We start from the raw sequence: 15,817 nt of genomic DNA, 5'->3' as shown, positions 1-15,817 counted from the left end.
AAATCCATGCATGGGCAGGGTTCCTAGTGGCTGCCAGCTGCCGGCTGCCAGCCGGGGCCTCCCTTCCCCCAGCTGCCTGCCACCACCGCCAGCTGGCCCCGCCCCTGGTCAAACTCCCGGTCAAGGGACAATTTGCATACTAGGCTTTTATTATATAGGATGTGCTATAAACAGGTGGCATATACCGGGCTAGCTTAGAGCCTCCCAAGTGCCACTGTTCCAGGTGCCTGTATCCAACTGCCTTTTCCAATGGTTCTCAAAAGTAGCATCGGTGCTTGTTACAAATGCAAATTCTTGGGCCCATCCATGTACTCCTGAGTCAGAAACTCTGCAGCCGGGGCTAGACATTTGTCTGTGGACCAGTTGGGCTACTCAATTCCTCCACCTGGATGTCCTCAGGCTTCTGACCCTGGATCCCCCTTGTCTTTTGTTTACATCATTCTTCTCCGTATCAGTCATTCGGCTTCATCAGCCATCCACCCAAGTGCTCACACTACTGTGATCCATTATGTACACAGCAGCCAGAATGATATTTTAAAAATATAAATGAGATGATATTCCCAATTTCTTCAATAGCCCCCACTGCCCTTGAAATGAAATCCAAACCTTTGCCCTAGTCTACACAGCCCTCCTTGCCAACCCTCTGGCCTCATCTTCTGATATTTCCTCTCCCTTACTATGTTCCAGCTACCCAGGTGTCCTCTCTCAGTGCTTTCCAGCCTCGGGGCCTTTGCACTTGCTGACCCAGTGCCTGGTCTACCCGCCTGAATCCTTTCAGGTGGCCAGCTGCTGTGTATCCTTCTGGACTCAGCTCAACCATCCCTCCTCAAAGACATTGCCCTGCCCCTTGCTCAGGTGCACCTCATACAACCTGTCACCCCATCCTCCTTTTCCACCACAGTGCTCACTTCCTGCATAGCATTTAAAACTATTATATTAACTTGTTTATTTATGATCTTATACCACTCCTACCTCCATACATCATAAACCCCAAAACGATAGAAACCTTGTCTGCCTTGTTGTTTAATATATACCTAACTAGAGGCCCAGTGCACGCACAAAATTTGTGCCGGGGGGGGGGTCCCCTCAGCCCAGCCTGCACTCTCTCCAATTTGAGACCCCTCAGGGGATGTCTGACTGCCAGTTTAGGCCTGATCCCAGGGATTGGGGCTAAACTGGCAGTCAGCCATCCCTCTCACAATCCTGGACTGCTGGCTCCTAATCGCTCACCTGCCTGCCTGGTTGTCCCTAACTGCTCCCCCTGCTGGCCTGGTCACCCCTAACTGCCCCCTTCTGCTGGCCTGGTCGCCCCTAACTGCCCCCCTTTACAGCCTGGTCGCCCCCAACTGCCCCCCCCTGCTGGCCTAGTCACTCCCAGCTGCCTCCCCTGCAGGCCAGGTCACCCCTCACAGCCCCCCTGCCAGCCTGGTCACCCCATGCATCCTGCTTGTTCAGTCATTTGGTCGTCCCTCACTAACCCCTCTGCTGGCCTGGTCATAGGCAGCCATCTTGTGAGGGTGTGAGGGTCAATTTGCATATTACCACTTTATTTATAGGATACCCAGCTCAATGCTTGATACATAGCAGGTTCTCAATAAATATTTCTTGAATTAACAAATAAAATTAGCTTTCTATTTGTCTATACCAGACCTTAGTCTTGCTTGACACTGGGGTGGAGACCACTCCTTCTGGCAGACGTGGGTGCTTAGGCCTGTGGGAGTTGTGGCCTGATGTTCTAGAGCTCTTTCTTTCTCTCTCTCGTTCTCTCTCTCTCTCTTTCTACCTTTATAGAGCTCCTGTTCTAGAGTTTTCTCTCTCTCTCTCTCTCTTCAAATGAGTTGGTTTAATTCCAGGTGGTACAGAATTTGGGATAGAACAAAGACCAAAGAACACACTTTGGCAGGGTTCTGGGCTGGGTTTACTCTGACCTCACAGCTAAGTTGAAATGACTGAGTGAAAAGAACTAAAGAGATGAGTCACTGCATGATTATTATTATTATTTACAAAAGTTAATTCTTAAATATACCATAGGTTCCAAGACAAAACTTTATTCTAGCTCTAGTTGGCAACAGATGGTATGACAGGGAATCCAGAAGTTAAAACAGGAATGGAATTAAGGATCACCAATGCCCCAGGCACAGCTCACTATTTGCCAGATTAGTTTATTCCACCTGTGACCAGGGGGCCCTTCCCCAGAGCCTTTGCTTTAGCTCCTCGAGTTTCTTCTGCTCCTCTTTTTGCTTTTGCTTGAATGCCTCACCCGCCTCGCCCATCTCCTTGGCCTGCTTCCTCAGCTGCTTTAGGGGCTTCTTCTTGCACCTTCAAGGCAAGACATGGCGCCTGCCGCCGCTCCCCCAGACCCTGCCGCCGGGAGCTCTAGCGCTCCTGTTTCTTAACACTCCTGGAAGCCTCTCCACCCTATCCTTTCTGACCAGTAATTCCCACCGCACCCCTGGGGTATGTATAGTATCTTATGACCTGCATATCACATATCCAGCACACATAGTATATTATTAACTGTATAACAAAATGTCACTGAACTTCTAAACCTTTGAAAGACTTCATATAAAAAAGTTCTTAATGCATGTTGAATAAAGAAGTTAGACACAGGCGAGCACATACTATATGATTCTGTTCATTTGAAATTCAAAACTGGGCCACGTGAATCTGCAGTGATATGAGTCATGTGAGCAGCTATTCTTGTTAGACATTCTGACTAGGGGGCGGCACGTGGGAGGTACTGGAAATGTTCTGTATCTTGATCTGGAGAGTGAGTATATATTAAGTTTACTTTAAGTGTGTGGTTAAGATTTGTGCCCTTTTTAGAAGATATACCCCAATTAAAAAATATAAATAAGTATAAAAATATCTTTAAAAGAGAGAGAGAGATTCAGATAGATTGTGTTGAAGCACAAATCTGTCCCGTTGGGGTCTGTAAGGTGTGAATGGGTACCCAGTCTCTCTGTCTGTACCCCTTCCCCTTGCCTGGCCAAAGCAAGCACCTGAATGTTACAGTTATCAGAGCCGGCCCAGCAAAGGCCGCCTCCCCAGTCCCGTGATGTGGCCCAGTTTCCACCTGATTCTGGGTGACCTTGAGGACATGGGGGTGTTGCTGGGAAAGAGGAGGAGGAAAGGGGTAGTGACAAGGTGGTGGAGCAAGCATCCAGCTGCAATCTTCAGGTCTCTGCTCCTGCTATTCTATCCTGGGGAGAAGAGGCCAAGCCAATCAGGTCAGCGATGCTGGTTTGAGGCCCTGGTGGGAGGCTCAGTGGATTCTAAGAAGCCAGGTAGTTTCATGGGGGGCTCTTCTTGGGTCTGCTTCTAGCTCAGTGCTTCTGTCTTTCAGAGCCAATCAGTTTTCAAGGAGGAACAGGGTGGGAGATGAAGATACAGCTTTCCTAAGTCCCAGACTCTCCAGAACATTGTTGTTCTAAAACAACTCTGCTTTAGGGTGATCTGGGAGTGTCTAAAGTAAATGTAGATTTCTGGGTCTCACTGGAGATGTGGGAAGGGTGACTCAAGAATCTCTATTATAACGATGATTCCACCATTGCTCGCCAATTTGAACACTTATCTAGACGGTGGGAAGCACCTTTGCTTGTTTTTGCTGTCCAGTTCCAGGTCAGGACCTGTGCCGAGGCTGGAGCTCGCATTATTTGTGTCATCTAAATGATGCTGCAGATGGCCCCTTCCATGTTTACCTCCAAATCTGAGTTTAAATAAGTTAGAATCGTCTATCTCAAAGTACACCACCTCCCCCAATTTAAGCCCTTTGTTTTAAAGACGGAAAACAGGCCCAAGATTATAGAGGGTCAGGACTGGAATCCAGGACTGGAGTCTGTAAGGCCTCTAATTTCCCGAGGCCCTTTCCCAGGGAATTGTGGGCAGAGGGGGTGGAGGGAGCCCGCTCAGAAAGGCCCCTGTGCGACAGCCCGCAGGGTGGATGGCCAGGCTGGTGAGCATGACGGAGCTGGAGGACCGCCTGCAGTGCCCCATCTGCCTCGAGGTCTTCAAGGAGCCCCTAATGCTGCAGTGCGGCCACTCCTACTGCAAAGGCTGCCTGCTGTCCCTGTTCTGCCACCTGGACTCCGAGCTGCGTTGCCCTGTGTGCCGGCAGGAGGTGGACGGCAGCCGCTCCCCGCCTAACCTCTCCCTGGCGCGGGTGATCGAGGCCCTGGGACTCCCGCGGGACCCGGAGCCCAAGGTCTGCGCGCACCACCGGAACCCGCTCAGCCTCTTCTGCGAGAAGGACCAGGAGCTCATCTGCGGCCTCTGCGGCCTGCTGGGCTCCCACCAGCACCACCGGGTCACGCCGGTCTCCACCGTCTACAGCCGCATGAAGGTGGGCCCCGAGGCTGCTGGGGGGCGGCAGCCAGGTCACCCGGGGGCGCCCACAGAACCCAGCCTCGGCGCTCTCTGGCGCCATCGCCCGGCGCAGAAGGGTCCCGGGACAGCGAGTTCTCTCCAGCCCTGTCCTGGAGCAGAACCCGGGCATTCATTCCGTCCCTCACGTTCTGAGCAGGTGCTGGGGATCAAAGTGGTTCTAAAGCAGGAGCGCCCCTGCGTCCCGTGCCAGCCCATCTCGGCTTTGTCTGTCTTTGTAGCCCCGGTTGGTTTCTGGAACGCTCCTGGGACTGCGCTCTCAGGCACATGAGGACAGGGACTCTATTTTGTTCCCTGGGGTATTTTTGTGCCTGGAGCCGGGCCTGGCTTAGTAAACGTTCAAAGTGTATTTGTGGAATCAATGGATTCCTGCCCTCCTGACCTTTGCCTCGGGTCTAGCAGATCATTATTTAACATAATAATAACAATAGCAATAACAACAATAGTGATACCATCTTAGGTTAATATGTTGATCTAAGGTTGTGAAGGATTGTTAGGTTTTGCAAATGAGGAAACAGGCTCAGACAAGGTCACACAGCTTGGCTGGCAGAGCTAGGACTCAAACCAAGGCCAGTTTTCTTCGCACTGCCAACAGATCAAGAAAGGGCAGGAAGGGCACTTGGAAGTGAATTGTTATAGGGTTCGTGGCCTGGTATTGGAGGGGAAGTGGGCATACACTCGAGGAATGACAGGAAAAAAAGTGAGGTGGTCAGGAAAAGAAAAAACGTGGAGATCTGCAGGCAGGCGGCTAAGTGCTCTGGGCAGCATCTCTTTGCTCCTTCAACCCTGGGAGACGAGTAGGAAACAGGCAGGGCCAGCCAGGCCGTCCGCCAGCCCCGCCTCCCCACGGGCATTTACTGGGCATCTGGTCTGTGCTAGGTGATGTGCTAGTGCCCATCACACAGCACGCTGCCCTGCGGGAGTTCACAGTCTGGATGTCTGGTGTGTCAGGGGCTGCCGTCAAAGTTAAGTAGTCTCCAGGTGAGACTTCCTGGAACATGGCTCCTGCATGGTCTCAGGTGGGCAGGGAAGGCTTCCTGGAGGAAGTAGACTACTGAACCAAGACTTGAATCACAAGGAGGACGAGATAAGAAAAGAAGGGGAGGAAAAGCATTCCAAGTGTAATGACAGCACATGCAAAGGCCCAGGAGGCAAACGGCATGGCACATTTGAGGATTTATGTCATTGCATTAAGCCCAAGGGAGAGCGAGATGGGAGCCAGCTGGGACAGGCCATGGAAAGACCTGTGTGACATGTGTTGAGATTTGTAGTTTGTTCAGAGAACCATGGTGGTGTGGTTTGGGCACTGGAAGTTTTTAAGCAGAGTTGTGATGGAGTCCTATCCCTTTGCCAAAGGGGTAAATTGGAGAGTGAGGCTGGGGATAAGAGCTTGGGAGTCAGAGTCTGCAGAGTGATAAGGGGAGACACTGATGATGCTCCAAGGAGCACCAGGGTTTAAGGTTTGGGGAGGGCGAGAACCCCGAGGAAGGGGACAGAAAGCATCAACAGAGGAAGCAGGGACGCTGGCTGCATATGGCTTCCTGGAAATCAGAGGAACGGAGCATTTTAACCAGAACAAGATCACTTGTGTGAAATGTCTGCTGAGGATTCAAAAGAGTGTCAGCTTTAACAGTAAGAAATGGTTACCTTGGCAAGAGTAGTTTTGGGGAAGTGTGGAAGGAGGACATCCAATTAGAAGGTTCCCACAGAGAAGTAATATAATGAAATGGAACCCATGTGTTATTAGCAGATGGCTGCCCAGGAGAGAAGGAAACACTTGGGAGCTTGCTCATCATTTCTGGCAAAGAGTCAGGGCCCAGCTTGGGTCCCGGTTTTGGATGTGGATTTTTTTGTAATCCCAAGATTCTTCTGTGTGATGTGACTCAACTATGTTTCTTTATCAGATCCCTGTTATGCTTTCCTGTTTTCTCCTATTGATTGAGATCTTGAGATACTTTATTTTCACAATTGTGTTTCCCCTCACTGTGGCCCAGTTGCTGAGAAAGAATTAGTCCCATCTCTCTCTGCCTCATGAGGGTTACCACTGGAATGCCCTTTCTTGGGTTGCTGCCTCCTTATTCAGAGCAAAGTCTCTGTATCCATTTATTCTTTACCCAGCTCTCTTTCTGAAAGGCTCTTGTGGGCGACTTCTCCATGGGAACTTTCTAAGCGAGAGTCAGTACACGCCATGGGGATAAACCCACAGGGCCCTAGTCAAGTAGTGCAGCCTAGATGGTGGTCTAGGTGGTCCTGCTTGGACTCCTAAGGATAGATCAGATTTGGGGCCAGAGCATCCCAGGAGAAGTGAGTTTATTTCACCCTTGGGAGCCCCTAAATCTAGGCTCAGATCAAGCCTGCCAGGGATGGATTCAGATCTTTATAAGGTATTGGGGACTTACCAGGTATAACCTGGGCCACCACATGCACTACTGGCCTCACTTGGGGACAGCCCTTTTGTAATGACTCTTGATCAAATGCCCACTGATTCTGCACCTCCTGGTGACTGGAGAGTTTACCTGGTGGGTACCCTACAGGTGGCATTCCATGCAAGGAGTATTGGCTTGAGACCGGCAATCACCTCTCTTGGATGTTGTGTGGTGACTTCCAGGTGGCTGTAACACATTTAGCATCTCTCTCCATGTCTTGGAGAGGGATGACTTAGAGTTCCTCTGCTGTCTGGGCAGTTCCTGCCATCTGTATGGAACATTCTTGAATAATCGTAATTATTTTGAGGTCAAGGGCACCTGGGGTAGCTCTGGTGCCTAAATGGTTGCACTGGGAGTGCTAGTGGCCATTGGGATGCTCCCTAGAAGTGTGAGGCCCAGGGCTGGCCCCAAGGAGCTAAGAGCCTAAAGGGGTCAGCCACTCACGGGGGCCATGGCACATTGCCTCCAGGAGGAGCTTGCAACCCTCATCTCTGACCTGAAGCAGGAGCAGAAGAAGGTGGATGAGCATATCGGCAAGCTGGTGAACAATAGGACCCGGATTGTTGTGAGTGCCCTTTCCCTCTGCCCCTACGCTGGGACCAGCCACCTTCCCTTTCCTACAGAGGCCAGTTCTCATTTGTCCTTTACAGGAATCCATGCCTTCCATATAAAGCCAGCATTCAAAGCATTCCAGGGCAGGGTGGGGAAGGTGCAAATCTCAGGGGACTTCAACCCAGTTGTCAGGACTGCTTCTAAGTTGGCTTGTATTCCTGGAGTCCTTGGGACTGAGATAAGCCAGAAGCTAAGTCCCAGAGGTAAACACCCAAAGTGTGGGCATGACGCCCCAGTCCCTGCCTCTCGTGTCTGCTTGACCTTGACAGTCTGTGTGGTGCCTCCTCAGTACCTTGCAGCACAGGCATGGAAAGGCCTGAAGCTCCCCTTGGCTGTCTGATTTTCCTCAGTGAGAGGCACACTGGGGCTGGGAGGTGCGGAGCCCAGGCCCTGCAGGTGATTGTGAAACAGCAGTGGTATCCCCGGAATATCTCTCACTTTTGAGAAGGAGGCAGCATCACCCCGATCAATGGAGATAAACTCGAGGTCACACGGGAATCCTGGCTATCTCACTCCAAATCCTGCTCTCCTCGGGCTTTTCAGACTTTTTTTCAGTTTTAAAACCCTGTGATAAAGCAAAATCTTACTTGCACACATAATAGTTAAGACAGCAAAAGCAGAGCCACTGCTTTGAAATGGGAACTGGGGACCCTGCCTCTGCCCTGCCACTGTTACCCACTCCCATGGTCCCCGTGGGGCCTCCAGGCACAGTGTGAAGGTGTGGGCAGGATTCAGCCCTGGGACTTGGGTACCAGCCATGACAGGCCCTCCCTGTTCTAGAATGAATCCGATGTCTTCAGCTGGGTGATCCGCCGTGAGTTCCAGGAGTTGCACCACCTAGTGGACGAGGAGAAGGCCCGCTGCCTGGAAGGGGTGGAAGGTCACACCCGTGGCCTCGTGGCCTCCCTGGACATGCAGCTGGAGCAGGCCCACAGCACACGGGAGCGGCTGGTCCAAGCCAAGTGTGTGCTGGAGCAGTTTGGTAATGAGAATCACCATGAGTTCATCCGGGTGAGTGGCTAAAGCCCCCAGGGCTTCAAGAGCCTCCCCTTCTTAAGTAAGGGCTTTTGCATAGCCTCTGCCATGCCCTAACCCACCTCTCTCTTGTCTTCCAGAAGTACCACTCCATAGCCTCCAGGTAATAACTTTGGGAGGATGCTCTCAGCATGGGTCTAGTGGCTGCGGGCACAGGCATCTCTTCTCTATGAGTTCCTCCCCTCAGTTTCACCAGTGCCTCAGGAGCAGCTGGCCACATCTGGCTCTCTCCTGGGGCCAGGAAAAGCAGAGATGAAGTTAGGTGTCTGCCTTTAGGGGTTTTGCAGACTGGTGGGAGGTGGCCAGTGAACTGTCGTTACATCGTGGTGGGTACCTAGAACAATAGAAGCTACAGAAATACACAGAGGAGGAGGTGACGGTGGAGGGAGATGGGCAAAGACAGTGTATGGGTCGGGTAGCTGACAGGGGAGAGGACAGGAGTTTACCGTGCAAGCCAAGCCATACTGCTTGAAGGGGCAAAGTAGTGTATGGACTTGGGAGTATTATGAGAAGTTCAGTATTGCTGGGCTGTGAATTATGCACAGATTGACATTGGAAATAAGGTGGGAGAATGGTCAGAATGAGGGGCCTTGACATTTGCACTCCGGCTTGTGGAAAGGGATTGGATCCATGTCTAGTCGCAACAAGTGAATAGTCCATGCAGTTTCTGAGCCTTTCTCGTACCCCATTTATGAGTCTCTTCGTTTCCTCAAATTTTCTTTTTTTTTCAACATTTGTTGATTGATTGATTTTTAGAGAGAGAGAAGAAGTGGGGTGGGAGAGAGGAACATCGGTTTGTTGTTCTACTTATTTATACATTCATTGGTTGATTCTTGGTGTGCCCTGACCAGGGATTGAACCTGTAACCTTGGCATATTGGGACGATGTTCAACCAACTGAGCTTCCTGGCCAGGGCCTCAGATTTTCTTTAGTTTCCGGGACAATTTGATTGGGAGCATTGGTTTAAATGAATGGACAGCGAATCTGATTTGCTCTGTATCAGGGTCATCCATTACAGAGAAGTGGTCCTGAAATGTTAGGATGCACCAGAATCACCTGGAGGGCTCATTAACACACCATCACTGGGCCCCAGTATTCAGTTTCTGATTCAGCAGGTCTGGGGTGTTACCCAAGAAAATTTGCATTTCTAACAAGCTTTCAGGTGATGCTACTGGTCTAGGACCTGCACTTTGAGGACCACTGATGTAGAGTATTTCCCCTTCCACGAAGGAGGCGGGTCCTCGGAGAAGGAGGTGGAGGGGAGGAAATGATGGGCATCCTGAGTGCACAGCCTGCTGAACTGTAATGGACTTGCCTATGGGTAGGTGCATGCTACGCAGCTCTGCCAACACTGCACCCTGTTGCTTCCAGGGCAGAGCTCCAGCCGGCCCGACCTTTGGAAAGCACGTTCAACCCCATCTCCTTCAAACCAGGCCTCCACCAGGCTGACATCAAGCTGACTGTGTGGAAAAGGCTCTTCCGCAAGGTTCTGCCAGGTGTGGCGCCATCCCATCCTCATTTCTGAGGGCTGCTGGTATAAAGTACAGAGAGCTGGGAGGCCTGCATGGGCCAGTGGGGAGAGAACGGGAATGGGGTTCCACCAAACAGCTTGGGTCAAACTCAGCTCCATCTCCTACTAACTGGGCAAGTTGTATAATTTCTGAGTCTCTGTTTCCTCACCTGTAAAGGGCTATTAACCCCCACCTTGCTAGGCTGATATTTATAAATGTGTGTGTGTGTATGTGTATGTGTATGTGTGTATGTGTGTATGGGTGTGCGTGCGCGTGTGTGTGTATGTGTGCGTGTGTGTGTGTTTGTGTGTGTGTGTGTGTGTGTAGTTTAGTGCTTAATAAATGTAGCTGTTACTTTGTCAAAAAATACTCAGACATTTCATTAACGTTTTCATTACTGGCACATAAAGGCGATCAATCAATAGACTGATTTCATCCAACAAAGACATACAGGGTTTATATAATAGAAAAGGGGGGGAGAGAAAAAAAACCATGTTCTTTGAACTCTGAATGTTGTTTGCACATTTCTGGTGTAAACTGATTAGCTGGCAGCTAGCAAAGAGGTCAGTTGTGAGTTTGTCCTTGAATAGGCTGCTTAGGGTGTCAAAGAAACCAAGTGCAGTTGTTAAGGATTCTCCAGAAAACCTGGGGAGTTTAGCTGTGGACCACACATGACAGGCTGTCTTCCAGGTCCTTCCATCAGCACCTCCACCGTGAGCAGGCCTGTACCACGTCCCTTACAAGAAGGCCTTGGCTCACAGCTGTTTATTTTTCCTACCCTGCAGGCATCGTTCATTCCTTCAGCCAACATCCTAAGAGTGCCTGCTCTGTACCTGGTCCCTTCTAGGCCAGTGCAGTTCCTCTTCTGAGGAGCTAGGGCCTCCAATCAACCTTCCTTGGGGCAGGGTCTGCTGCCTTTTGAAAACTGCCTTCTCTGATTTCTCCTAGCCCCGGAGTCTCTCAAGCTGGATCCCACCACAGCCCACCCACTCCTGGAACTCTCCAAGGGCAACACAGTGGTGCAGTGTGGGCTCCTGGCCCAGCGGTGCGCCAGCCAGCCTGAGCGCTTTGACTACAGCACTTGTGTCCTGGCCAGCAGGGGCTTCTCCTGTGGCCGCCACTACTGGGAGGTGGTGGTGGGCATCAAGAGCGACTGGCGCCTGGGCGTCATCAAGGGCACAGCCAGTCGCAAGGGCAAGCTGAGCAAGTCCCCAGAGCATGGCATGTGGCTCATTGGCTTGAAGGAGGGCCGGGTGTATGAGGCTTTTGGCTGCCCGAGGGTGCCCCTGCCCGTGGCCGGACACCCCCACCGCATTGGCGTCTATTTGCATTATGAGCAGGGAGAGCTCACCTTCTTCGATGCTGACCGCCCAGATGACCTGCGACCACTCTACACATTCCAGGCTGACTTCCAGGGCAAGCTCTACCCCATCCTGGACACATGCTGGCATGAAAGGGGCAGCAACTCACTGCCCATGGTGCTGCCCCCGCCCAGCGGGCCCAGTCATCTCAGCTCTCCACAGCCCACCAAGCTGTAGGGGTGCTCATGGGGCTGCCTGCTCACAGGCCCTTCCCATGGGCATGGGGACTCCAGGGATTCTGTTGGGTCCAGAAAACAGCGGTTACATCTTTACTGTTTGGAAGGTCTTCATGCCTCTGTGGCCCTGGAAACATTCAGTGATACGGAGAAAAGGACCACAGTTCCCCACCAGCCAACAGCGTGTTTATTTACCTATTAGACTATTAACCTGCTTCTTAACCAGCAGAACTGGGCCTTGGGCTTCCCTTGGTCCCTCCTACCATGCTTGTTGCGTACTCCTTCAACTGAGGGTGGAAACATTCCCATGCATAATTTTTCATTATCATTGTGAACTTAAAATAACTTCCAAGACAATAAATTTGACATTATTTATTTCTCTTTATTTAAAAAATTATTTTTTAGCCCTAACCGGTTTGGCTCAGTGGATAGAGCGTCAGCCTGCGGACTCAAGGGTCCCAGGTTCGATTCTGGTCAAGGGCATGTACCTTGGTTGCAGGCACATCCCCAGTAGGGGGTGTGCAGGAGACAGCGGATCGATGTTTCTCTCACATCGATATTTCTAACTCTCTATCCCTCTCCCTTCCTCTCTGTAAAAAAATCAATAATATATATATATTTTTTAAATAAAAATAAATAAATAATTATTTTTTATTTTTAATGTTGACAAAATTGCAGGTGTTCCCCTTTTTCCTGCCCTTTGCTCACCTCCACCCACCTCTGCCTTCCTGTCCCTATTTCTCTTTAAATGATTTGCAAATATTAATTGCTGTGCAGAATTGCTTTATTCTTGGATCTCCAACCTCTAGTGGGGCCAGAGCTTGCTTCTACCCACTGCCCATTGTTCTGTGGTTAGAGTCACATCAACCATTCCATCACTACTCAGTCCTTAAAGACTCTCTTGACTTCCCTCTCAGTGAGATGAGATGGAAATGACACTACTTTAAAGCAGAAGCAAGTTGGAACCAGTCAGGGGTTCAGCCCATCCCTGAAAGCTGCCATGCACATGGAGTGGGGCCAGAGCCCATGAATGTTCATGGTGAGCCTGCTCCTGGCCACAACTGATGGCCACAACTGACGGTGTCTCTCCCAAGAATCTGAACACTCGGAGAGAGAACATGGTTGAGGACCCAGTCACCTGAGACCTGGTGCTTTAGACTCTAAAAGTTTAGAGAACTCCCCAGACTTGAGGTCTGTGAAGCCACCTGGGAGCCTTCCATGGGGAAGAGCTCCATTATGGTGCCATGGCAAGAATCCACATAGGCCACACAGGCAAAGGCTTGACCCACAGACAGCCTGAGTGATCCTCCAGGAACAGGAGAGGATGGGAGGCTTGTGAGGTGCTACCTCAAGGCCATGTCCACCCACCTCATCTCACAGGAGCCTCCGAGGCTCTGATGAAGAATGAGGCTTTTTGCTCCATCTCCCTCCAGGTAGTACAGAACAGCTTAGCGGAGTGTAGAGCTGGCTCCTCAGCGACAGCATATCCCACAGCTGGTGTTGCAGTCACCAACCCTTTGATTGCCACGGCATCCTTTTCTGTGTGTACAACAAGGACCACCTGGAGCTGGCACTTTGGGCTAATTTTCCGTCTGCTTTCGATGTAAGTAATAAACTGTTTGAATCAAATGGTGTTTGTATCTTACTGGCTGAATCTGCCAGGCGCTGGCCCTGGGTGCTGTGTGCTTGAAACCTTTCAGACCTTGTTTTTGGCTATGCAGCAGTTCCTTCCGTCCTAGGCCTGCGCCGGAGTGTGACCCCTCCAAAGCCACGCTCCACTCTTCATCCTGCTCTGTGTCCTGGGAGGCTGGCCCTGATGGAACACAAAACTCTTTGGCTTCTGCTGGGCTCAGCTGATGGGAGGGACTGGCAGGAGATCCAAGGGCAGGAGAGGGGGTTTGAGGTATTTATTTTCCTGGTTTCCTGCCTGCTGGGCTATGGGTTAGCAGCTTCCCTCTACTTAAGCGTCCTGGCAGGTGGCTCCCTCCTTCTGTTACTCTTTCCTTGTTCCTCGGGCCTGGTGGTGAATAGTGCTGCTGCTAGCCCTGAGTACTGCACCATCCCCTGTAAGTTCTCTTAACTCTAACCAGTCCCTTCTTTAAAATGTCCTTAACTACTCTTTCGTGTGCATCTTCCTGCCTTCAGACAGACACCTATTTAATAAATTCTGTTTGGCTAGCCAGAATTAGTGTTTGCAATCAAAAGATCTTTTTTTAAAAAAAACACAAAACTATATATATATATCTTTATTGATTTCAGAGAGGAAGGGAGAGGGAGAGAGCGATAGAACATCCACAATGAGAGAGAATCACCCGTCAGCTGCCTCCTGCACACCCCACACTGGGCATCGAGCCCGCAACCCAGGCATGTGCCCTTGACCAGAATCGAACCCAGGACACTTCGCGGTCTGCAGGCTGACACTCTATCCACTGAGCCAAACTGGCTAGGGCAAGATCTTTTTTTTTAATTAAAAATTTTTTTTAAATCAAAGACATTCTCTTATATAACCACAATGCAAATGTGTCAAAATCAGGACATTCACACTGATAAACACTGTTACCCAGCCTACAGCCATTATCCAGATGCCACCCATTGTCCTCCTTGTCCCCTGTTATAAGATTGTTATCTCTTTAGCTCTCCTTCATCTGGGTCAGTCTTAGTCTTCCTTTGTCCTCTCAACTTTACCGTTTTGAAGAGATGGGACCAACTATTTTGTAGACTGTCCCTCGATTTGGGTGTGTTTAATACTTCATTTGATTCAGGTTATGCATAGATGGCAGGAATACTGTGGAAGTGATGCTACCAACTGGTTGGAGATTGTGACTTGCTCCCATATTGGCAATGTTACTTTTTTTCCCTAAAATACCTTATTGATTTCAGAGAGGAAGAGAGAGGGAGAGATAGAGACATTAATGATGAGAGAGAATCATTGATCAGCTGCCTCCTGTACGGCCTCTACTGGGGATTGAGCCCACAACCTGGGCATGTGCCCTTGACTGGAATTGAACCCAGAACCCTTTAGTCCGCAGGCCAGTGCTCTATCCACTGAGCCAAACTGGCTAGGGCTGGCAATGTTAATTTTGATCACCAAGTCCTGGATATGTCCTCCAACTTTTCCTACTGTACAGTTACTTTCCCCACTTTGTTTTAAATAAAGTAACCTGTGGAGAGATTACTTGAAGCTATGTGAATATCCTGTTTCTTATAGTAATTGATGGCTCTTGCCTGAATCAAATTACTGCTATGATTGCCATATAGTGATTTTAAAGCAATCATTCCTTCTGCATTTATTACTTAACATTTTATTGTAAGGGCCTTTCCTTCTACTTTTATTTATTTCTGTCAATATGAATCCATGGATTCTGATTTTATTAATGAATTATAATCCATTACTATCAATTTATTTTTATGCTCAGATTGTACCAGATTTGGTCAGTGGGAGCTCCTTCAAGCTGGCTTCTGTGCCTGCCATTTTTTGGGCACATTCTTACTTCTGGCACAAGATGGTCCAGGTTACTCTCCCAGGCCCTGCCCTGGACTCAGCCATGTTGAGTCCCCTGATTCTTTTTAGTGGGAAGTGATATTAGAACCCAAGATCTGGAATCTAGGTGTGCTCATTGTCATTGAAGTGTTATTGAGAATATCCTTCCTGTGGACAGACTGGAGAAAATTGCCATTTCATATAATTCTTGCCTTTCACCATTTTATATTTGTAGCTCCTTTCTCTCACTGCAAGAAGCCTGTCTCCCACCCTAGCTGGTTTCTCAGTAGATAGAGCGTCAGCCTGCGGACGGAAGGGTCCTGGGTTCGATTTCAGTCAAGGGCATGTACCTTGGTTGCAGGCACATCCCTAGTGGGGGCTGTGCAGGAGGCAGCTGATCAATGTTTCTCTCTCATCAATGTTTCGAACTCTCTTCCTCTCCACTCCTCTCTGTAAAAAATCAATAAAATATATTTTTTAAAAAAGCCTGGCTCTCAACAAAATATAGTGACTTCTTTGCTCAGTTCTACAGTACACATACACTTGTTTCAGAATTACTATCATTTTACTTTTTACCCAATCCCAGAAGTTTCCCCACTTTGCTTTCTCCTGCCTCCATTAATCCATTAATCTATCATCAATGGATTTCATGTAAACCACTTATATTTCCTCTTATGATTATAATGTATAAAATAAATTGCAAAACTGCCATTCTCTGGAACATATATTCTCAATCCATTGAGACTACTTCCTGGCAATTGTCAGTTTGGCTCAAATAAACTCACAAAAAATTCTCTACAGGCTTGAATATTTTTTACGTTGGCAGTATATA

At 49.5% G+C, this 15,817-nt stretch overlaps 1 protein-coding gene across 2 annotated transcripts; it reads left to right on the top strand.

The window, feature by feature from the left end:
* Positions 1–3,943: 3,943 nt before the first annotated feature.
* Positions 3,944–11,878, top strand: TRIM50 (tripartite motif containing 50; the record flags this gene model as incomplete). Of its 2 annotated transcripts, XM_081090404.1 has the most annotated exons (6): positions 3,944–4,342; positions 7,279–7,374; positions 8,202–8,432; positions 8,537–8,559; positions 9,828–9,952; positions 10,916–11,878. In XM_081090404.1, the coding sequence occupies 6 exons, from the start codon at positions 3,944–3,946 to the stop codon at positions 11,503–11,505; spliced, it is 1,464 nt and encodes a 487-aa protein (XP_080946530.1). In that variant the 3' UTR covers positions 11,506–11,878. The 2 variants fall into 2 exon arrangements, with proteins under 2 accessions (XP_080946530.1, XP_080946529.1); XM_081090403.1 differs by lacking the exon at positions 8,537–8,559 and having other exon boundaries at positions 8,202–8,436; positions 9,797–9,952.
* Between the last annotated feature and the right edge of the window lie 3,939 nt (positions 11,879–15,817).

This window comes from Myotis nattereri, assembly GCF_964212035.1.
Source record: "Myotis nattereri genome assembly, chromosome: 4".
In the NCBI taxonomy this organism is placed as follows: Eukaryota; Metazoa; Chordata; class Mammalia; order Chiroptera; family Vespertilionidae; genus Myotis; species Myotis nattereri.
Note: the sequence above shows the minus strand (reverse complement) of the source record. Positions and strands in the feature narration are given on the sequence as shown.